The 23,852-nt window shown below is 40.2% G+C and overlaps 1 protein-coding gene across 2 annotated transcripts; it reads left to right on the forward strand.

Annotated features, from left to right (window-relative positions):
- Positions 1–23,671, forward strand: ZBTB39 (zinc finger and BTB domain containing 39). 2 transcript variants are annotated; one of them, XR_012881363.1, is made up of 3 exons: positions 1–111; positions 8,478–8,655; positions 23,084–23,671. XR_012881363.1 is itself a non-coding variant. In XM_075852016.1 (2 exons), the coding sequence occupies exon 2, from the start codon at positions 8,604–8,606 to the stop codon at positions 10,680–10,682; it is 2,079 nt and encodes a 692-aa protein (XP_075708131.1). In that variant the 5' UTR covers positions 5–111; positions 8,478–8,603; the 3' UTR covers positions 10,683–10,795. The 2 variants fall into 2 exon arrangements, 1 of the variants encoding a protein (XP_075708131.1); XM_075852016.1 differs by lacking the exon at positions 23,084–23,671 and having other exon boundaries at positions 5–111; positions 8,478–10,795.
- The last annotated feature ends 181 nt before the right edge of the window (positions 23,672–23,852 follow it).

Here is a 23,852-nt window from a genome sequence, read left to right on the forward strand (position 1 = left end):
GATGTTGGCGCTCTTGTTTTGGACCGCGGAGCTCTCGTCTTCGTCTATGGAGGCCGGATCTACCGAGCTGCCTTTGTGTTATCCGACCAGTGAGGCACCGAGGAGTCTTCGGTAAGATTCACCGGTTATTCGCGTTCAGCGTATGTCCGCTCCATTGTAAACAGGAGAACGTGTAATGTCAGCGACTCTGTGAGTGCCTAGAACTAGCGCTTCCACAGAGAGCCCGGGCTTTCTGTTTACATCTACGTCCAGAGTCCAATGCTTCCGCCTAGAACTGTGTACTGTGCGGGCCTGAGGAGGAGACGTGTAGCAGCGAATGGACTACAAGTCCCAGCATCTCCAGAGGGACTGCTGCGTCTATGAGTAGAGGATGATAACTTGTGTGTAGTCCCTCTGCAGGCATTCTACGGCTCCGGGTTTATGTATTGCTCATCCTTCTATGAGAACAGTGTTGCTGAGGATTTCATAGAAGAAGCAACTTTTGTGCAAAACTTTATTTTATTATTTTTAAAACTGCATGTAAAGTTTTGCGTACGGTCTGCGATTCACCTGCGGTCTCATGTGTACGACGTTTCTTTTATCATCTCCCATCTTGTTGGCGCTGTTTCGTGTACAAAACCGTAAAATGAAGATGGCGGCCTTCTGAATGAGGGCTTGGGTCATGTTTACATCTGCGTCAAGGTTTCCGTCACTTTTGACAAGAATAGCGCAGCACTGTTCTTGCTATTAAAGCGATGGAAAACTTGAAGGCGCCCCAACGGACCGCATAGACTTCTAATGGTTCCATCTTTTAATGGCGTCTCTTGGATCCATCATGCCACAATTTTGGCAGAGGACGACGCAGATGTGAACAAGGCCTTAGGTCCCATGGACACGCTGCAGAAATTGTTTCCGTTCATCTCAATGGGGTTCCTTTTAAGGGTAAGCATTACATTTTGATCAAATTGTGTGAGCCCACCTGCCACGGCAAACTCTATGAGGTGGTAACCTATACTGCACATACACCCAGAACTGGTACTAAAGCCGTAGGCTGGATTCTTAAGCGTTGGAAATGCTGCCGATTTTTCACAGATTATCTACAGCGTTTTTGCATCGAAATCCGCGTGTTTTTTGCTGGGTTCACACCAGCGTTTGGCTTTCCGTTGTACCACTCCGTCAGAGCAGCAGAAGATTGGAAATATCGGAAGCGCCGACAGCCCACGTAACCCATTGATTTTAATGGTTTCCGTCAAAGTGTCCGTGGTTGTATCAGAAACCGTAAACACAAAAGTTTGAACAGCACATTCAACAAAATGAAGCAAAACGCGTCTACAGGTGCAAGAACGCCTGTGACTGCCAATTTATACAGCACACAAGAGAATGGCGACAGCACACTGCTAACACTAATGCCACCAGAACCACTAAATATAAATAAATATGCATTACTGCTAAATCTACTTACAATAGGGAGGTTCTTTGTGCACATTTTGATCCAATTGTGTGAGCCCACCTGCCATGACAAGGCGACCTCTGAGATAGGAACCTATGTTACAGGTCGCTTGTCGTGGCAGGTTGGCTCGCACAATTGGATCAAAATGTGCACTATGAACCTCCCTATTGTAAGTAAATTTACAGTAATGCATATTTAGTGGCTTAGGTGGCATTAGTGTTAGCAGTGTTCTGTCGCCATTCTCTTGTGTGCTGTATAAATTTGCAGTCACAGGCGTTCTTGCACCTGTATACATGTTTCGTTTCATTTTGTTGGAATGTGCTGTTCAAACTTTTGTGTTTGTGATTCATATATGTGGGGTTAGTGACTGCCTCTGTTTTTTTTTTTTTTATCTTGCCCTCCTCCCATTCTGCCCTGGGTGATTTTCGTTCGTTTAATGCTGGTTCCTACCATCCCCAAGAATATGTAGGTTTAGTCCCAGTTCTGGGTGTATGTGCAGCGTAGGTTCCCACCTCATAGAGGTCGCCTTGTCGTGGCAGATGGGCTCACACAATTTGATCAAAATGTGCGCTAAGAACCTCCGTATTGTAAGTAGATTTAGCAGTAGTGCATATTTATTTATATTTAGGGCCTTAGGTGGCATTAGTGTTTGCAGTGTGCGGTCGCCATTTTCTTGTGTGCTGTACCAGAAACAATAGCGCAGCATACTGCTCTATTGTTTCCGGTATTTGCGGCCCCTAACGGAGCCTCCAATGCAGATGTGAATGATGCCTTTTAATAATTTATGTCCCACGTGAATCCAGCCTGAGGCCCCATGCACACGAACGTAAAAACGCCCGTAATTACGGGCCCATAGACTTCTATTGGCCACGGGTACCTCCACGTATGCTTACGGGAAGGTGCCCGTGCTGTTGAAAAATATAGAACGTTTCAGGCTGTAATAACGGCATGGGCAGGCCCATAGAAGTCTATGGGGCTCTTGTAATTACGGGTGACTACGTGTGTGCACTCATAATTACGGGAGAGTTGCTAGGCAACGTCAGGGGATAGTCACTGTCCAGGGTGCTGAAAGAGTTAAACGATCGGCAGTAACTCATTCAGCACCCAGGACAGTGCCTACCGATCACAGTATAGATCAACATGTAAAAAAAATAGAAGTTCCTACTTACCCAGAACTCCCTTTTTCTTCCTCCAGTCCGGCCTCCCAGGATGACGTTTCAGCCCATGTGACCGCTGCAGCCTGTGATTGGCTGCAGCGGTCACATGGGCTGAAACGTCATCCCGGGAGGCCGGACTGGATGTCGAAAGAGGGACTCGTCACCAAGACAACGGCCGGGTAAGTATGAATTTCTTTTACTTTTACTACGGAAAGGGCTATCCCTTCTCTCTATCCTGCACTGATAGAGAGAAGGGGCTGCCGATTAGTGCAGTGCAATTTTGCAGGAAAATGTGCCTGTAAATACGGGTGGAATACTGGCGACACCGGACCCGTATTTACGGGCACTGGTCCGTAAATACTAGTGCAATACGGGTCGAATACGTGTGACCAAGGACCCGTATTTACAGGAGGAAAAAAATACGTTCGTGTGCATGAGGCTTTAGTCCTTGTTTACACCATGCAGATTTTCTGCAGACTTTGCATGCATTTTTTAAGCCATAACGAGAAATGGATCCAGGAAAGAAGATACTTCTGTTAAGTTTCCGTTGCTAGCTTTGACTTAAGAAATACATGCAAAATCTGCATCAAATCTACACTGTGTGAACAAGGTCTTACAGTTGGAATTAATCTGCCCCCTTCTTCCATTCTGCGTGATGAATATGCTCCAGTGACACTGCCTCCATAGTGACGTATCATCACGTGACCACGGCATCCAAATCCTACAGGTTGAAGTAAGGTTGCGTCCATAGTGCAAGAACATTCTACAGCAGCTATTGGACTATGTGGTCATGTGATCTTAGTTATGTCATGGACGCCTAATTATCATACGGGAGAGAAGAAAGAGCGGCGACAGGTGAGAGAAGAATTCCAGCAATAAATATTTCCTGGGTACTTGTTTTTTTCTGGGTTTTTTTGTTTGTTTTTTTTTTCATTTTTTATTTTATAGGTTCCATGAAAAAAATGCTTCTTGAGGAGAACAATTTGAAGCCGAGTTTTCCACCTCTGTGGTGACCTTAGACTCAGATGTCATTCACATGTTCAGAGAAATATGCAGCAAAACACTATTTACACTATAAGTGACCATCCTGCCTGATACTCGTGCTGCTTAAGTAATGTTGCTAGAATATTTTTACGTCATGTATTCTATATTTTTAGTGTTACTATACATGGGAGAGTTAGGCTGTGTTCACATAGTTTATTTCACGTGATTTTAGGCTCGTACACTGCGATTGATTTTAAATCCGCGTTGCAGAAAAAAAGGGACCTGACGCTTCATGGCCCAGATTCCACATGGAAAAGCCACGTCATATTTCCATGCTCTGATTAGCCCTCTTAATTGGGGCTAATCCGTGTTTGTATTCATGGCATATGGAACTGAAAATCCACATAAATAAAGCGTGCAAAGTCAAATTTCTGTTAGGTATCCATTTTTTTTATTTTTTTTTATTGGATTATATTGCAGTAGGCTACACTATTCTGACCTTTAAAAACCAACAGAAACCTGATGATGGAAAAGGACTACCACGAGTGTGAATAAAGCCTAATACCCATATAGTCTGGAACATCCTTGCAGTGGATTTCCATGTATTAATAAGGTGGGCTTGTTGGTGGTCCCCAGGTAATAATAGGAGAGCACAAACAATCTCCAGAAATAAGTAATAATAAAGCATGGAAAATAAGTAGGTAAAGGCTATGTACAGCTTGTATTTTCTTTTTTTGTATCTTGCGCTAAGACCTGTACCTGTCAGGTCAGCAGGACTGAAGAGTTCAATGTCAGCAGGTCCTGCGTGTCTGACACACAAGGATCCACCTCTTATCCATCACCTCTAAGTTCATAACGAGCAGGACCTGCTGACACTGACCGCTGACTTGATGGATACAGGTTTCAGCGCTAGATAGAGCTGCTCTGTATACAGGATAAAAAGCAGCTGGGTCTCGAAAAGTAAAAATAACTTTAAATAAAAAGTCATTATAAAGTTGCACCAAACACACTGATGCACATTTTTTTAAAATTAAAAAACAAAAAAGTTTAAAATGGTGTTCATAGCCTTTAAGCTGTATTACAAAGATTTGCCATTTTGCTGACTAGCGGCAACATTCATCAAAGGCCGCACCAACATTGAATAAAATGCTTCTTTCAATTAATTTTTCATGTGTATGAGGAGTGTGCAGAAATGTGTGTTTTGTGTTTTTTGTTTTTTTTTTGGGGGGGAGGGGGGGTTGGGCCTGCATTCAGAGTTTTCACAATATTGCTGACAAGCATTGTAAGCTATCTAGTAAAATTGACCATATTTATTTTTTTTATCAAATCTCCCTCAACTACATTGATATCACGTGTCTCTTCCACGTCACAAACCGTAAATAAACAAATGTTTTTACAGAAGAAACATTTAAAAAAAATTTCACCTGTAAAAACCGCGAGGCTAATGTATCTGCTGCACATCCGTGTCAGAAATCTGAGATAAGCCTCGGATCTCTGACGCCCGTGTGAATATAGCCTTAAGGGCCTATTCACACGAGCGTGAATAACGTCCGTGTGCTGCACATGGAAATCATGCGCATCACACGGACCCATTGATTTCAATGCGGCCGCTCACACATGCGTCAGTTTTCACGCAGCGAGAGTCTCCTGCATGAAACTCACTGCATGTCCTATATTGATGCATTTTGACGCACCTAGGCGCCCATTGAAGTCAGTGGGTGCGTGAAAATCACACGCCGCACACAGATGCACATCCGTGTGCGGTGCGTGACTTGCGCATCAATTAGATTGAAAAAAAAAGTGCTTTGCGAGTGCGTGAAAAACGCATGTCACTCGCAAAGCACACCTACATAACGCAACACACACGCACCCGATTGACGCGCGTGAAACTGATATGCTCGTGTGACTGTAGCCAGCTGCATTCCAAGGGTTTTTTTTGTTTATTTTTTAACATTTTGTAGCAGCACCCAGTGGTTAAATGAAGCACACCGTGAGCAATTTATTAATTGTTTTATGGCATTTCTGTATAGTAGAACAGGCACAAGTGCAGCAAAAACCACAATTTTCACAAAACGATGTGACTTTTGTTCCAATCATGGCATCTACCAAGAAGTGGATGGGGCTCAGCAGAAAGGGGCAGGTCCAATAGATTTGCTATAATTTATGCCATAAATTGGAGTAACTTATAGCTCAAATTTACCCCAGCTCTTACTTGGAGTAGATTTGACTTTCTGGGGCACGGACGGCCAGTGTGTCTAGTTTGTTAACAGACGTGCGCCTCCATCAATTGGGTGCACTTTAGGCCCCATTCACATCGCGTTTGTGCTCTCCGCCGAGCGTAAACGTTTAAAAAAAAAAAAAAGTGGACCATTGAAAACGTGTACCATTTTCTGTTTACGTCTGGCTTTTATAACGTGTACGTTTAGCATATACCCATACGACGGTATACGTTTCTGTCCCTTTTTTTAAAAAAAGTGAACACAGACAGAAAAAAAACAACAAAAAAGAAGAAAACTGATAGATTTACTGTATGTAAACGGATACAAACATGTAGAGCATTAGATTTGCATACGTCGTCCGTTAAGATCAATGCTAAAAAAACAAAACGTTACGTCGCGTATAATCTTTTTTGAAGTACAGAATAGCGTAGCAGACTACGCTTTTCAGTACTTTCAAAAAACAGTATCCCAACATAAACCATGACAAACATAGACCAAACTGATGCTTTTTTGGTCTATGTTTGACCCATTATTGTCTATGTATACGCCAAACTATACATTTCAATACTTTTTTTAGTGTTTAAAAACGTATACGCCCGGCGGATAGCACAAACGCGATGTGAATGGGGCCTTATTCCAGCACACTCTAGATGAATATATATTTATTTATTTATTATACTCCAATGTTTTTTTGCCTCAACCCTCACTGCACCGTTCCCCTCATAGTCAGGGTATGTTGACACGGCAACGCAAAATATGTCTGAAATTACGGAGCAGTTTTCAGGAGAAAACCGCTCCAGAATTTCAGACTTTTTTACAGTGCACGCGTTTTTCGCGGCGTCTTTTACGGACGTAATTGGAGCTGGTTTTCATTGGAGTCAATGGAAAAACTGCTCCAATTACGTCCCAAGAAGTGTCCTGCACTTTTTTGACGCGGCCGTAATTTTAGGCGCCGTCTTTTGACAGCGACGCGTAAAATTACAGCTCGTCTGCACAGAAGTGAGTAAGTAGGACCCATTGCAAGCAACGGGCAGATGTTTGCTAACGTATTGGAACCGTCTTTTCAGGCGTAATTTGAGGCGTAAAATGCCTCCATTACGCCTGAAAATTGGTCGTGTGAACATACCCTAATTTCTATCTCCTGCCCCTGCCAGGATTGTCTACACCAGTGTTCTTGTCCTAAATAATGGATAAAGGTTAGTGACCATATATTATATATGTGTAGTAAGACACGCTGTTCTGTGGTCAGGTAGTCCACCAAATATGTTTCTGCCTATTTGCTATCATTACTGCAAATAATATACTCCTTAGCTAGAAATACTCCTTAGACCCTGTTCACACTGAATTTTTTTGGTGCTGATTTTGACACGAAAACTGCAAAGGAATCTGCGCCAAAAAAAGTCTGAAACCGCCTCCCATTTATTTAAATGAGAGGCGGAGGCGTTTAGCCGCTCGCGGGGGAAAAAAAGCGGCATGTTCTCTCTTGCTTAAGCTCAGCTCCTGACCTCCCATAGAAATCAATGGGAGGCAGAGAATTCGTTTTTCGCAGTTTTTTTCCCTGAGGGAGTTTTGAGGCAGTTTTTTTTTTTTTCTGCCTGCAAAATCCTCCGTGTGAACACGGCCTAAGGAATGCCAGGAAGGGTATTTTTGCTTTACTAAAAATATTACGTGCGACCTGTGGTGTAAACAGCTCAGTGCCATTATTTAGCGATTATGGATAAAGAGACTGATAAACCAGCCCGGTCTCCCTCATTTCACAAGCGGCTGCAAACTCTGCAGTGCCATCAAAAAAACCATGGCCAGGCTTGTTTGGGTTATTTAAAGAGGCTCTGTCACCACATTATAAGTGCCCTATCTCCTACATAATGTGATCGGCGCTGGAATGTAGAGAACAGCAGTGGTTTTTACTTTGAAAAACAATCATTTTTGAGCAAGTTTAGATTTATGCTAATTTGTTTCTTAATGACCAACTGGGCGTGTTTTTACTAACTGGGCGTTGTACAGAGGCATGTATGACGCTGACCAATCAGTGACCAATCAGCATCATACACTTCTCATTGTTCCAGTCCAGCTTCTTTCACTGCACAATCACATTGGAACAATGAAGTGTATGACGCTGATCGGTCACTGATTGGTCAGCGTCATACACGCCTCTGTACAACGCCCAGTTGGTAAAAAGTAAAAACACGCCCAGTTGGTTATTAAGAAACTCATTAGCATAAATCTAAAATTGCTCATAACTTGCTCAAAAATGATTGTTTTTCAGCGCCGATCATATTATGTAGGAGACAGGGCACTTATAATCTGGTGACAGAGCCTCTTTAAATGATGTGCAAATATTTAGGAAGCGCTATGGCTGCATGGAGTACACGATAGGAAGGTTAGAAAATACTGCATGGTTTTAGTTTTCGGTGCACTAGTATTTACCCGACTCACACTATCTTGACCTCCAGTCCTGCTGTAATTTTCTGTATTTATTGCTTAGTGCCGTGTAAATGAATGAGAAGGCCTCGCCAAACAGGGAGTTAGTACTATTTGGGCTTTGAATGGCGTAGTCTGCGACTCAACTCCACAAAAAAAAAAATGTGGGCAGATGAATCCAAACGTATAACACATGTTTCTATCTGAACAAAAAGGAAAAAAGAGTCTTTACGTCATGCGTTCTCACACTTTATTTATGTTTTCTAGGTACGTTCTCACTGTTCATTACAAGGGGGATGAGGTGCCTCTCCGTATGTGGAAAACGTAATCAGATTAAAGAGCCGGGTGTGAAAACATTGCACAGAGAAAACATCCTGACTCTGGCTTATAAAGATGGGTATGCGGATCAAACTGAACAGCAGCGACCACCCCAGCAACCTGCTACGTGAGCTGAATAAATCCCGATTGTCAGGGACTCTTTGTGATGTTAATATTGTTGTTGGAAACCGCTCTTATGCTGCTCATAAAGCTGTGCTCGGTTCTGGAGCAACTTATTTTCAAAAATTGTTCTCAAGTACTGAATTAGATATTGCTCGAACCTATGTGGTGGACTTCATCACACCGGCCAATTTTGAGAAAGTGCTTAACTTCATCTACACTTCTGAGCTGTTTACTGACCTTATTAATGTGGGGGTGATCTATGAAGTCGCTGAGAAGCTTGGCATGGAGGACTTAATAAATGCCTGTCATGCAACATTTCCTGACCTGGAGGGTTCTTCGGGTCAGAAATATCAGTGCTCTGTTTCCTCTAGTGAGGGACGTTCCAGCACATCAGTTGAACCCAATCCAGCAGAATCTAGGGGTAATGGATTAGATAACCACATCCCTCCTGAAGACAAAAATTTTAGCACGCCAGGAGATGGAATTTGTTCGTTCAAAGGAGAAGACCAAGAGCCTAATATGACTCAAGCAGCACACTTTCCACTACCTGCAAAGACTGAAGAACAAAGCACCTCGGAGAGGTTCCAGTCTTCTCATTGCTCAGTGAACACTGGATTTGTTCCAACAAGTACTTGCCCTTCTTTTAAAACTCAGCACAATGGTGATTTTAACAAAACGGGTTATTTTCCTGGGGACTCCTCTGTCAGTGGAAATTCTAAGGAATCTACTGGAGGGTTTGAAGCGATGGGTGACCTCCACCTTGATGAATTAGAAGAGGAAGAGTTGCAGTTTGATGAAGCAGGAGATGAAGACTCCGGGCCATCTGGGGAAATTATTGAGTTAAGTGATGGTAGTGAAGATGAGCTGTTACTGTTTGGCCAGGGTGAAAGTCGAAGTGGCAAAGCCATGCCATGCCAAGTGTGCAAGAAAGTGCTGGAACCGAACCTGCAGCATATCCGACAACATGCCCGGGAACATATAGAGCTACGCAATGGTAGTTGCAAAGTCTGTCAGGCCCGTTTCCATGACCGGGGTGCTATGATCACTCATGTTTTATCACACATTGGCATTTTTCTTTTCTCTTGTGATATGTGTGAAGACAAATTCTTCAGCCAGTGGCAACTCACCCTTCACAGAGGACAAGAAGGAGTTACATCAGATCATAATATCATAGTCCATCCAGGTCAACCTCTTCCAGGGGAGGTGAATACATTTGTAGGAGCAATGGGTACTGAACTGCCATGTGGCGCATGTCATAGGACCATGTTACGTGATTTTCATTCTGTGCGTTCTCATGCTTTGGAGCACCTTAACAGCAAGAACTTGTCCTGTGGATTGTGTGATCAACGACACTTAACACTTTGTGGTCTTATGTGGCATGTCTTATCTCACATGTCTGCATCTGTTTTCTCTTGTTCTGTGTGTGCCAGTAGCTTCCTTGACCGCCACCTATTGGAGAAGCATATGGCAGTCCACCAGAGTTTGGATGAAGCGTTATTTCGCTGTCATCTTTGCTCCCAAGGTTTCAAGTCTGAAGTAGCTTACCGACAGCACCTGAACCAGCATCGTTGTGGTAGTATTCCAGCAGATCGGACTGGATTTTCAGAGTTTTCCCAACTGCAAGCTCCAGTGTCAAAAAGAAAAGTTCCAGAGGATTTTTCAATAGACGATCATGCAATGGCTGGACAACCAGTCCATAGCAAGTATACATGTAAGGTTTGTGGTAAGTGCTTTTCTCATACCAGTGAATTTAATTACCACCGGCGCATTCATACCGGGGAAAAGCCGTATCAGTGCAAAGTGTGTCACAAGTTCTTCCGAGGCCGTTCTACCATCAAGTGCCACTTGAAGACACATGCGGGGGCTCTTATGTACAGGTGTACTGTATGTGGACACTACAGCTCCACCTTGAACCTCATGGGTGAGCACATTGCAGTGCACCGCGGCAACCTGCCGTCGGACTTTACCATTGACCAAACGTTTATGTATACTATCCACTCCAAAGAAACAGACAAGAGTGCTGAAAGCTGATGTGTTTAAAGAGGAACTTGGTATAGGGCTATCTTTTTATTTTAAATCAATCCCACCTCATTGCTAAGCTGTCTTTATTGAAATGTTTGCTACTAAAACAATGTTTTTCTGTGTGTTTGTTCTTGTTTTTATTTTATTTATCCTTTATATCCGACAATAACTTTTGGGGTTTTTTAAGTTTCAATGTTGGAGTTAAGAATTTTATAATTTGTCTCAGTAGATACATGGATAAAATCATTGTATTGGTCACTATGTAACAAGGTACACAGCCAATCAGGTTTCCTGACTTTTTTTAATGTATTTTGTAGTTTGTGTTTAGCCAGTCCTAAAACTCAGTCTATTTATTTTATAATATTTAAAACAAAAAATTAGAAAAGGAGGCACTAACTACCACAAAGTGTTTTATATATGTTTTCTATCCTTACATTGGGCTCCCAGTTGACATATTTTCTACGTTGTTACACCAAGTGGTTGTTACTTCCAAGTTTCCACCACTATTTGGTGCAGGTTCGGCGGGAAAATCTCCCAAAATATGTCGAGCCTATAGCCCTGACGTATACAGCTATATGCCACACTGCTGCGTATATGTCGCTATTTGATAAACCATATGTAAACCGTTTTCAATGGAAGGTATGCCAACTTCTACTGCCCAAATGGATTCTAAAATGACACTTTATTTTGGCATATGCCGGGCCCAATAAAATACTATTCAGTCGCTTCGTGTATACGGCAAAAGTACACCACGTGGTGTGAAAAGAACCTTATTCCAGGCCAGCGAATATCAACGATTGTTTAATAGCCCCTTTCTACACAGGGTTTAGTTAGCACACGGTCGTGTGACAACCAAGCGCCTCCTTGGGTGGAGAAAAACAACGGCAATTGGAAATGATTTATCATAAAAAAAGGGATTTATACATCAGAACTGTTTTCAAGCGCCATCATCACAAGTACGCAATACGTTTTCTACATGGGAGTTATCAACGACTTGATGACTGGACTTTTTCTTATAGTTGGTAATACTTACACGATGAATTTGCCTACAGTCCTGCACTAGCTATCTTCAATGTTATTTAGCTATATTGAATCTACTCATAAGGTACATTTCTTATAAAATACCTCAGACCTTGTACACCTCAAAAGCACAATCCTCAAACTCAGAAATGTAATATTCACAAGTATGTGTTGTTTTATGAGCCCTGCTCTATAAATGTGTGCGTTTTGAGGAGAGATTTTCCCTATGGAAGAAAAGTTCTTTGAGGGCCTGAGACGGCGGATGTGATTGGTTAGGAACAGCTCTTTCACGATGCCACCTTCTCCATTTTATCAGTGGGTCCCTATAATCTAAATATAGGAGTGTAAATGTTGACTACAGACTCGTTGGGAGCCATCACCGTTGTTTTTCAATGTTACTAACATATTTGTGAATGTTAGAAGTCTCTTAAGTTCAACATATTTTTAGGCTGATAGATGTTTTACACTTTGAAAGAGTTGTGTGTAAAGGTTTGTAGTCTAAATAAAATATACTTTAAGGTGGCCAAACACCTTAGATATCTGTACAGCTGATTCCAACAAATACATATAGCATGTATTCTCAATGGGAAGAAGGGAATAAGCCGCTGCCAGACACCTGGAGGCATTTTTTTTTTCTTCCATGAGAACAAAGTATCGGCCATGTTGAATCCAACATGACCTATCCTTCCTCCGACATCTGCTGCCAGGAGCGAATCGGCACACCCCCACGCACATTATTATTGGTTGGTCCCTGGCCAATATTTATCTAATGTGTATGGGCCCCTTTAGTACAGTCGTCTAAACCATTTTGTTGTTCAAGAGGATCATCAGCTGCCCAAATAAGATACCAACCATCCGTTCTATTACTGTGGTTTTTTTTTTCCATGTTTTAATAACATGCATTGAAGTATAGAAAACCGTGGAAAAATCCCATTGTGTTTGGTATTAGACACAATCACATTTGAGCACTTTTAAGGCTCCCCATGTTTTCATACGCTTCCATTCCTTTTCTTATATAGATCTTTTTATTTTTCTTACATTATTTACACAAAAATGCATATCGATAAAACAGCATATGTGTGTTAAAGCTTGAAACAATGAAAGTTCGTTTACACTAAGCAATTGTCTCCGATCCATGACTGCCCCTTATGAATGAACAAAATGGAAATGGACAATCCAGCATTTCTTACCTTTGATGAAATAGATCCAATTGTTATACATGAACTATCCTCCTTGCACACATTGGAAGTTTACTTGCTCCTTTTGTTGGTGTTAACAATCCAAATGATAGGGCTATTTGGCAAACAATTATTATCAATTGCGTTGTGTAAACAGGCCAAACCCTATCATCTCCCAATATTTTACTAGAGTCGACACCTACTGCTTTAAAACGTGTGTATTATAGGTATACTAACTATATTAATTATAGATGTAATGATCATAGAACCTGAATTTGTTCTAAAAAAAATAATAATTGTGCGGAGGTCAAAAAGGCATACACTGGCCATAAACATAAATTTGGCGGGATCAACTAGCCTGACCAACTACACGACAGCTGATGTCAGGGGAAAAGATTCATAATGCAGTTGGGTTTGAACAAACTTGACCCTTTGATCCTGTGGCAGTGCAGCCGTGGATAGTGGGGTCTGGCAGCAGCTTATTTCCTCCTTCCCTTTTGAAATAAACATGCATGCTCAACTGAGCTGATCGTGCATGTATAGTAATGGTAGGAGAAAAATCCCATGTATGGCCAGCTGTAAAGTGACTATAGATATTACATTTTGGTTGGATGATCCAGCCGATTTTAATGGTCTATCTCATTAAAATAATATTGTCTGTATCTGCCAACCAATATCCAATAAATATCTATGTCTAGAATCAGGACAAAAACATCTGATTACAATACGAATGGATAATGCGGAGATGGACAAAATACTGTAGAAATGGCAATGAGAACGCTGATAGACCTTCAATAGAAAAGTTAGGCACCAGTAAGAGTGTATAGGGATTTAGCTACCTGGCTCCTCAGATTTGTTCAGCATTGGCTTAATGTCTCTAGTACAAAACGCGTTGTGAAATGTCGTATGACTATGAATTATTTATCAGTTGTAGTTCTTAGAATAAAATGTCATTATGAACCTGGTTACTGTCCTACAATGAGTTTCACAAGTCACCATAACTTGTTGCATTGATATATTTATCCTGACACTACAGCTCATAAAAGATGTTCACATGAAATACTGATCGTGGTTGGCTTAGATGTTTGCTCGGTGTCCATAAAATTGCATTGTGTGTGTTGTGTTTTGTTGCCCGGCTACTGTATGTCTTTTTTTTTTTCTTTCTTGTTCTTTCTTTTTTGTTGTCCACATTAGGAATGTTAAGACTGAGAGTTTTTAACAAATCATGCAGTTTTCAAGGGCATACTAAGGCTACATGCACACGTTGAGTATTTTTGTGTGGAAAAATACACCAAAACCGCAGGAAATTCGCAGGTAAAAACCGCACCGGATCGTTCAGTTTTTACGTTTTGATGCGTCTTTCAGTGCATTTTCATGCTGTGGGTTTTGGTGCGATTTTCCACAGCACTAGACATATACAATTCGCAAGCAGAAATACAAGATAAATTCACCGCTGTCCTGAAAAATACCGCAGCGTGTACATGAGATTTCCTGGAATCTCATGGACTGTGCTGGTACTGTATTACGCTGCCGATTTGACACACGCAAATACTCACGGCAGAACCGCACGTAATACACATCGTATGCATTGAAAACCAAAAAAGGAAATCTTGATATAATACAATTATATTTGTCAAAATACAATTTTATTAAACAAATTTACAATTTATTACACATCAGTACAAAAAGTACAAAATACAAAAATAACCCCCCTCCCAAGTATATACTATAGACGTTTAAAATATATTAAAAGAAAGCCAGGTGACTCATAATATGATATCGTAGATCATGAGTGATACTAAATCTTCACAAAATCATATAATCCTCAGGTGAAATATGAATTAGATACCATGTGTGTTACTACAATCGGAATAAGGGATCCAAAAAATGGCATAACCATTTAGGATAGTAATACTATTTCAAAACAGTGTAAGAAAAAGATGAAAATACGATTGGTAACACACACTAATTTCAAGTTAATGGTGGTAATAATTAAGCATACCTGAGGAAGACATGATGAAAGTGTGATAAGGCACCTGGACACCGAGGTAGTATTACTATCCTAAATGGTTATGCCATTTTTTGGATCCCTTATTCCGATTGTAGTAACACACATGGTATCTAATTCATATTTCACCTGAGGATTATATGATTTTGTGAAGATTTAGTATCACTCATGATCTACGATATCATATTATGAGTCACCTGGCTTTCTTTTAATATATTTTAAACGTCTATAGTATATACTTGGGAGGGGGGTTATTTTTGTACTGATGTGTAATAAATTGTAAATTTGTTTAATAAAATTGTATTTTGACAAATATAATTGTATGATATCAAGATTTCCTTTTTTGGTTTACTATGTGAATACTGTGGTATCTTGAGTATAATGAACTAGTAAGAAATATATTGATATAGGTTATTATATCGTGTGCATTGACCCTAAAAGTAAACTGAGGAATCTTCTTTTTACAATATATGGTCAATGAACGCTCATATATTTTTAGTCTATGGTACATTACTTGACACAAACCCATTTATTAACCATGCATTGGTTAAATATCGTTTTGTCTTCTGTCTTAGCAAATTTAGTTACTCTGACACAGACACCAGTTATAGCAATGCAGAAGTCAATTAAAATATGTAAGTGTCTGGGCAATAACAACAAATAGACCTGAAAGGGGTTATCTGGGCATGGGGCTGTTTTTTTATATGGATTTACATATCCACAGGATAGGTCATAAGTATATGATCGGTGGGGGTCTGTCATCCGGACCCTGTACCGATCAGCTGTTCCAGCTGCCTCCGGGCACCAGATGTTATGCAGTGTTCAGTGCCGGATGCAGGTGGCTCGCTCCGTATACTGTATAGTGGCCATGCTGGGTTACTGCTTCTCTCCTCCTATTCACTTGAATAGGAGGAGAGCTGCAGTACTGCGACATGGCTGCTCTACTGTGACTAGAGCCATATGTTTCCGGCACGGACATCTGGTGCACAGAGGCAGCCAAAACAGCTGATCGGTGTGTGGGGTACAGGTGTCGGACTCCCACCGATCATATACTGATGACCTATCCTGTGGATTGGTTATCAATATATAAAACCGCCCTGTGCCAAGACAAACCATTTAATAGAAAATTATCAAGAGAACACCAGCGGCAGGTTTTTAGGCGCATTGGTTACCCGGCTCATGGAGTTTGTGCAGCCCTATTTCAGCAGCATTAATGTAGGTGTGAATGATGTAACGTCTTATCCGTCATTTAAAGCAGTTTTCTGACCTCCCAAAGAGCAAATGTCTCCAAATGTAAAAAAATAAATGTACTAAATAAATTTAGCTCCATTCCTGTGCCACCAGGGGATATGTCATTGTTGCGCGATGACGAATAGAAGATTAGACAGATCCATATGACTGCGGCAGCAACATTGCCAAGTATAAAAATTATAACGTTTGGGTTTTGTTTTTTTACACTTGCAGCAATTTTGTTTTTATTTTATTTTTTATTTGTGTTCCTCTTTAGCATATTGCTTTTCATTCCCATTTAAGTATAAATGTACGGTGGGTGACCTTATTATGTATTTATTTTTCAGACACCATTTTTCCTTTTATATATACATTTAATATTCACCATTTTCGTGTCCACAATGTCACAGAGGGTTGCGTACTTTGTTCTGAAGAAACTATAGTCCCGATGTGAAGGAGCGGTCTACTTACATATCATATGCCAGTTGTTAATCTTTAATATTTTTAAGTGCGGAGCCTGATAAATTCATCTGTGTAATGAGCCGCCACCTACTTGGATACTGAATGGTTTTCATTTCCAGAGTGAAGTGATCGTCTAATTCACGATGGAAGAGAAGATCTTATTGACCGCACACCTTTTTATATTTTTAATATATTTAATAAATCAATGTATGTCATGGAGAAAAGCCTTCTATTTAATTGCAAACTCTTTTTTTTTTTCAGTACATGCTGCAGTTAGGAATCATTTTAGACTCTTCCTACGTACAAACCACTCTTAGGCCATGTATTGTCCTATAGGGAATGATGGAGGTTCTCGCTGCTCTATGTATCACCAGATAAGTAGTCAATTTGTCATTGATAAATGCTGGACACTTAAAAATGCTTTGAATATGATCGCACAGGTTGACGGCGTGGGACCGTGATGTATACAAATTTTGGTAAAACGTTGTCCTAGTTGTTTAGGACAATGCACCAATAGGTTAACAGGCTACATTTTTCTCCTACATGGAGAGTGTTCCTGACTCTGACCCTGAATCAGAATAGGTTGGGTAGTACCTGTAATAAGGGTGGTCGAGCTACCTGCAACTCTGCTTGATCAACAATAAAAGTTAAATCGGTCCTGTCAGTGTTGAAGTTGCCCTATATGAGGGCAACGTTCTAAGGAACCACTGAGCATATATGTAACTCATTGCAAATCATGCAGTATAAACTTGTGAATCTTCACTAGCGCACTCACTTCTCAGCGCTAGATCAGTGGGTGGTCTACCTCACCCATGTGGATAGGGTCCCCTGTATAATCCTGAACACAAGGGAAGCTGTCAATCATTGGCTGTTGGTGAAGTAGACCGCCCTCCAGACTTACTAATGCTGAGAAGTCCAATAGTGAAGATTTACATATGTAATACCAAGTTTTTACTGCACGGTAAACACACATGTTGGTCTCAGCAGCTCCTTGCCTAACACATGAAGCCTTCCGATAGGGCATTATCAACACATTGACAGGTCGATTTTAGGTTTAAATTTGTTACCTCCAAAGGTCCAAAATGTATATATTTTTTCTAGTTTCTATCATGGAAATCTACTGAAATGACCCAATGATTAGGAGGCCATTAGGCTGGATTCACACAGCGTTTATTCGCGTTTTCAGTGGCGGTATTCACAGCTTTTTGTTTTTGCACGTTTTTTATATTCCAAGAAACACTGCAGCCAGATGTTAGTTTAACATCTATAGTAAAATATGAGAGACTTCATATACACAGCGTTTTGATTTGTGGATTTTTATAGGCAGTGTAGCATTTTTTTATTTTTAAAAGCATTCTCTCGGTATGGTGTTTTTCCCATATGCTTATCTACAGTACTGGAAAAATGTATGTTCAAAATGACACAAAAAAAACCCACACCAATAAAAAAAGATTTGAAATGCATGGAGTTTTTTTGTGTGTGAAGGTGGCCTGATAGTTTGAGACATAATATTGAAATCGTACGACCTGTTAGGTATCTGTGCATTTACAGTGCACAGTAGTAAATAAAAATTACTTTATAATTATGCGGAAAAGAGACTTAACAGGTTTACTTTTAGTGCCACAAATCTAATATTCTGCACATATTTGTATGTGTAAATCGATGCTATTTTCGAGATGACTGATGTCTGATTTTGTGAAAAGTCTAGACACCTATAAAGTTGTATATGTCATTTATAATGCTCCTTACTAAATGGAAGGTGGGTTCATGCAATGGTGTGCCAAACAAAGTTGAACGTGCGGTTATTGCTGCAATAATTTAGCCGTATTTTTGTTTTTATCCGTCTACATTTTTTATGGTTTTGTGTTCTCATAGATGTTTTCTGTTGAAAGATGCATGTTCGGCACTACATTTAAAAAATTCCACGTAGTGTTTTTCTCTCATTCACTCTTATCTGGCCGCAGTCGTAAATAAATTAAAAAAAAGTTTCTTCCAGAGTAAAGACTCTTAACATGCAGACTCCATAAACTCTTCTCTGTATTTAATTTGGATTGCACATTTTATTCCCACGGTCTGTGGACCATAGAATCTGCCTTCAGTATATTGATGACTGATGTGTAAGAGGTTCGGTTTGATCGGCTCCTTCAGTTTGTGAGAAGTAGTTTTATGTTTGAGACTTGAAGATCGTCCTATGTTCTCCTTTTCTCATACTGTTATGTGTAAGGCTGGGTTCACACGACCTATTTTCAGGCGTAAACGAGGCGTATTATGCCTCGATTTACGCCTGAAAATACGGCTCCAACACGTCGGCAAACATCTGCCCATTCATTTGAATGGGTTTGCCGACGTACTGTGCCGACGACCTGTAATTTACGCGTCGTCGTTTGACAGCTGTCAAACGACGACGCGTAAAATTACTGCCTCGTCAAAGAAGTGCAGGACACTTCTTTGGACGTAATTTGAGCCGTATTTCATTGATTCCAATGAAGAACAGCTCACAATTACGGCCGTCAAAGACGCCTCGCAAAACAGCTCCGTAATTTCAGACGTAAATACAGTTAGCGTGTGCACATACCCTCTTGCAGGGCGAGAACTGTGCAGCATATGACCATTCTAAGGTATGTTCAAATTGCTTCTTTTACATGTTGATCCCGAAACATTTTCAACGTCCGAATCCACGTGCAAAATATTTCTACTTGGGAATCAGTCCCGTAATTCATACGGTGCTGAATTTGCGGCTTTCTGAAAAAGCGCTATCTAGGGGCAAAACCTGCCTGAAACTTTCCTTTGAGATCAATAGGAAGCTAAAAAACAGCAGAATGCCTTTATTGCAGGGGCCATTTAAAGGAACACACCTGGAAATACACTTCTGCTTAGCATCAGGCCTGAGGGGCGGGGCATGACTTTTCTTTTTGGTGCTTTTTGACTTTTAGTCACGCACTGCCCCCTCAGCTCCTGCACAAGGCATAGCACAGTGTACCCGTTTTCGAGGAGTGTTTCTTTTGCCTGGAGATGTATTTTTCATAAACCGTATTGCTTCATCCTCTTGTGATAGGATACTTGACTAGATCCAGTTGTTTTTAGTCCTAATAATGATCGTTACCTGACGTGTGTGTTACCTGACATCAGCGATTAAATTTTTATGTTTTCTGTAGTGTATTTTAAATTTTTATTTTTTTTTATCTACTATTTGGATACATTTTTAATATACATAGAATCCCATTGTCCGTGAATGTGCAAAAGAGATCTAGTCAAGAGAGAGACTTGCCTAGGGTGGGATCTGTTTAAATGTGGCTAATAACAGATATGTATGCGGTAGCAATATTGTAACCCTCGCACTAAAGAAGCCTTTGTTGATCTTTATGGTTCCAATCGATATTATTAAGGCTGCGTTCACATCTGCGTCAGGGCTCCGTTCCGACGTTCCGTCAAAATTTTCTATCGGAACGGAGCCCTGACTGACCCAAACGGAAACCATAGGTTTCCATTTCCATCACCATTGACTTCAATGGTGACGGATCCGGTGCAAATGGTTTCAGTTTCTCTCGGTTGTGCAGGGGTTGAAATCAATGGTGATGGAAACGGAAACCACTGGTTTCCATTTGTGTCAGTCGGGGCTCCGTTCCGACGGAACGGAGTCCTGATGCAGATGTGAATGCAGCCTAAAATGCCTTTTTTTTTTTGTATTCTACCTCCTGGTTGTCTTTATTACTATGACTTTTACTTCAGTCTACGTGTTCTTCTCATTTTACAAGGTTCTCTATACCTTTTTTGTCTTTTTTTTTTTTTAATTTTTTTTTAAACTGTTTTGGAAATGTTCTGGTTTTCAGTTTATGATCCTTACCAAATTTGGCTTTTTATAATCTGTTTTTTTAGTAGCTTAGCACCTGCTGGAAGATACGACCCTTCTGCCAGTTGAATCTATAAATGAATCTACGCTCTGAAATGTGTTTTCATGTAAATGTAGCTGGTCTATCAGTTTGTTAATGCCTTCTTATGGCTTGTTCTTCATGTATTGTGTCGACACGTGAGCAATGATGGTTATGGATTATTTTTGGAGGTTTAGATACAGTTATGTACTTTATAGATTCACAATAGTGGTACATCGTGGGGAACCTGCATAACAGGGTGTGTGCCTTATACTGTACAAAATGCCCATGGAGTGTGTTTCATGATGTCCAGAAATAATGTGAAGTAAAAATGTGTAGAAGGAAAAGAAACATGCTTGTAGTTACATATAACCTTCTCTGGAATCTTAAGCACTACAAATTTATCAGGAATTAACCAGACAAATGTGGAAAAAAAATCACAATGGCTAAATGCTGCTAAGACATTTAGCTGGGTTATGCCTAAAACTGTGTCAGGTCTGAATGTTGAAACGACATTACTCAAATGTTATCCCTGTTATGGCCTCTAGAGGTCATGGTTGTTACATGACATGCTCCTAAAACATGACGATCAGTGCACCTCATGTAGATGTTAATTTGCACAATTCCTGTAAACCCCCCCCCCCCCCCCCCCCCTATTATCCAAGTATCTGCTAAGATCATAAACTTATTAGAATTGTGTGTCCAACTTATTGTATGCAGTCAAAATAATGACATTTTAGGGACATTAGATTACCTCTAAACTTTTTTTTTTTTTAATGGTTACTGTAGACATTAACCTGTTAATATTAAACATGTATTGATCACTGTACAGTTTTGTATATTTTGTAAACATTTTTAGATTGTGATTTTCTTTTTGTATAACACCATGTGAGCTTAATTTAGAATAAAAAAAATGGAAAAATAATATTTTTTTCTTTACAAGGTTTCCAATTATTCTCTCATAGTCCGATGTTTATAATTATTTTACATGGGACCTGTCAATATTATTGCACCTGCAAATAAAAATAGAGGTTGCCCTAGGGCAGGGGTGGCTAATTTTTTTTTTGTCAATGTGTACCCAAATCTGCAACACTTTTTTCGTGAATTCTCTTGAGTTCCAAGGTGCCAATACTTTCCTGGACACAGTGAAAATTGCTAATTTCAAAAACTCCTAGATTTTACAACAATTCAGAGATTTTCTGTCCCATCTAGCCTCAGCCTAAATATGAACACAAAATACTAACATGAAGCACCTGCCACGGATGGCTTAACAGTGACAGCAACAAGACCATCATAAGTGACAGCAAGAGGACATCTCAAATACAGTGGCATACACTCTACAACCATAGACAGTGATAGTAAAAAACATACCGTAAGGAGGCCGGTGTGGAAGAATGTGACCACTGTATGGTGGCAGAAAAAAAACCAGTCAGGACAGTTGTGCTTTGGATGTCACTCAACCTCTCCTTACCACTCCTGAATGTGTCACACTCACGAGTCGCAACTCTTGAAATTTGCAAAGCGGTGGCAGGAGATGCAACGTCAAACAGGATGGGGCGGTTTGCCAAAGCAAACCTATAACGTCGAAAGTCACTCCTGCATAACTGCCCTGTCTGACGCTGCATCTCCTACTGTGAAAGGAAAACCCGTTGTGGTTTCCCCACCAAACATAATAGGGAGAGCCCCAGTCTACTTGTCATGTGCCGCTTTTTAGTTAATTGGGTGAAATCGGGGAAGAAATTGATATATTAAATAAACTGCAACGACCACATTTTCCAGTTTTGAGTGGTGTAATGAAATCATGCTTTAGACTTTTTTAAGTTTAACAATCCTAATGGGCCCCAAGTGTTACTTGGTCATATATTGCTCGTACAATATTCAATCCAACTTATTGAAATATAAACATGTAGGGGATATAAAACAGATACATTAAATTTAAGACCACTCGTCAATTTAAAATCCATTATAGCCTACAAATAATTCATTGCCGTTTTGAAGTGTAAGTTTCGCCATTAAAGTGTAACTAAACTTTCAGAAAACTTTGACATGTCAGATGTTTTTTGAAAGTATAGTTACCCTTTTAGATTTGATTGTCAATAAGGTATTATTTTAATTGGGTTAAAAGCATCAGAGGCCACCTATTTAGCAGTTTTTCTATGGGGATTTAGCATACCGTAGTAATGTATGTGGATAATTTAAAAAAAAGTTAAAGCAGATGATTTGGTGGCTAGAGCACTTGATTAGAAAAACTTCAAGGCTATGTAAACCTTTTGTAGTATTTTTATATATATATCTATATTTTTTTAAAATTATTATTGTTTACATACATTTTTGCAATTGACATTTATTAAAAATGTTACTTCGTTTTTGTGCTGCAGCTTCTATGTATCCACTATACCTAGAAGCTGAAGAACGCCGCTGCTAGCCAAATCTGCCAGTCAGCTGGACTGACAGCGGCTCTTGTGTGTCTTTAGCCTTGAAAATAACCCTAATGCTGATGACATTTAAGTTCATCAACTTAGATTTGCTCTGTATTCGGGTTAACTTTTGTTAATCTTATGCTCCAGGTGTCCTTTTTGTCTCTCTCTCCCCCCCCCCTCTCTCTCTCTCTCTCACCCTCTCTCTCTCTCTCCCCCCTATTAGGAAAAGTGGAGCCAAAGTATGACCATGAAAAAGAACCTCGACTCAGGGTGAAGCTGCACTTTCTCCCTACAATATTTCAATTTTCTAAAAGAAAAAAACATTAAAAAAAAAAATCACCTTTTCAACATGCAGATGGCAAACTTGTGACTTTGTTCTGTGGTGGGTATCCCTTTTTTGTGTGACCTGTTTTCTATATAGTTCTCAGTGTATGTATTTATTTATTTTTTGCATTGCAAAGTTTGTAGAGTTATGTTCGTTCTCCCTGTGATAATTCTTCACCGGCCCCAACCTGCTTGAGCTATTCTGAGGTTTTGGCATACTCTACATAACTGCACTGCAAGATTCTGGCAGGGTTTCAGAGCAGACCAGAAAATGTTATGTATGTCAGAGAGAGCCAAACAATACATGGAAAGCTTGTCCGCACAGCATGTCCCTGAAACAGAACAGGGTCAGAGAGAGGCACAAGGATAAAGGTCAAATAATGTGGTGAAATTAATGGACTATGAGTGAAATGTATCTGATTCAGTTCACTTGATTAAAACAAATCGTTATTCTAGATAAAACATAATAAACTGGAGCAGCACAATATGTTACATAATTTGAATAAATTATCCTATGTTAAATATGATACAGAATTTGATTTATTTCCCCTTTTAAAGAGGACCTGACACCTCTCCTGACATGTCTGTTTTAGTAAATGATTGTATTCCCCATGGAATGTCAATTCTGGAGCATCTTTTCCTAGAACTTTGCATTGTGTTGTTCCTCT

Source organism: Rhinoderma darwinii, chromosome 2 (assembly GCF_050947455.1).
Source record: "Rhinoderma darwinii isolate aRhiDar2 chromosome 2, aRhiDar2.hap1, whole genome shotgun sequence".
NCBI classification, from domain to species: Eukaryota; Metazoa; Chordata; class Amphibia; order Anura; family Rhinodermatidae; genus Rhinoderma; species Rhinoderma darwinii.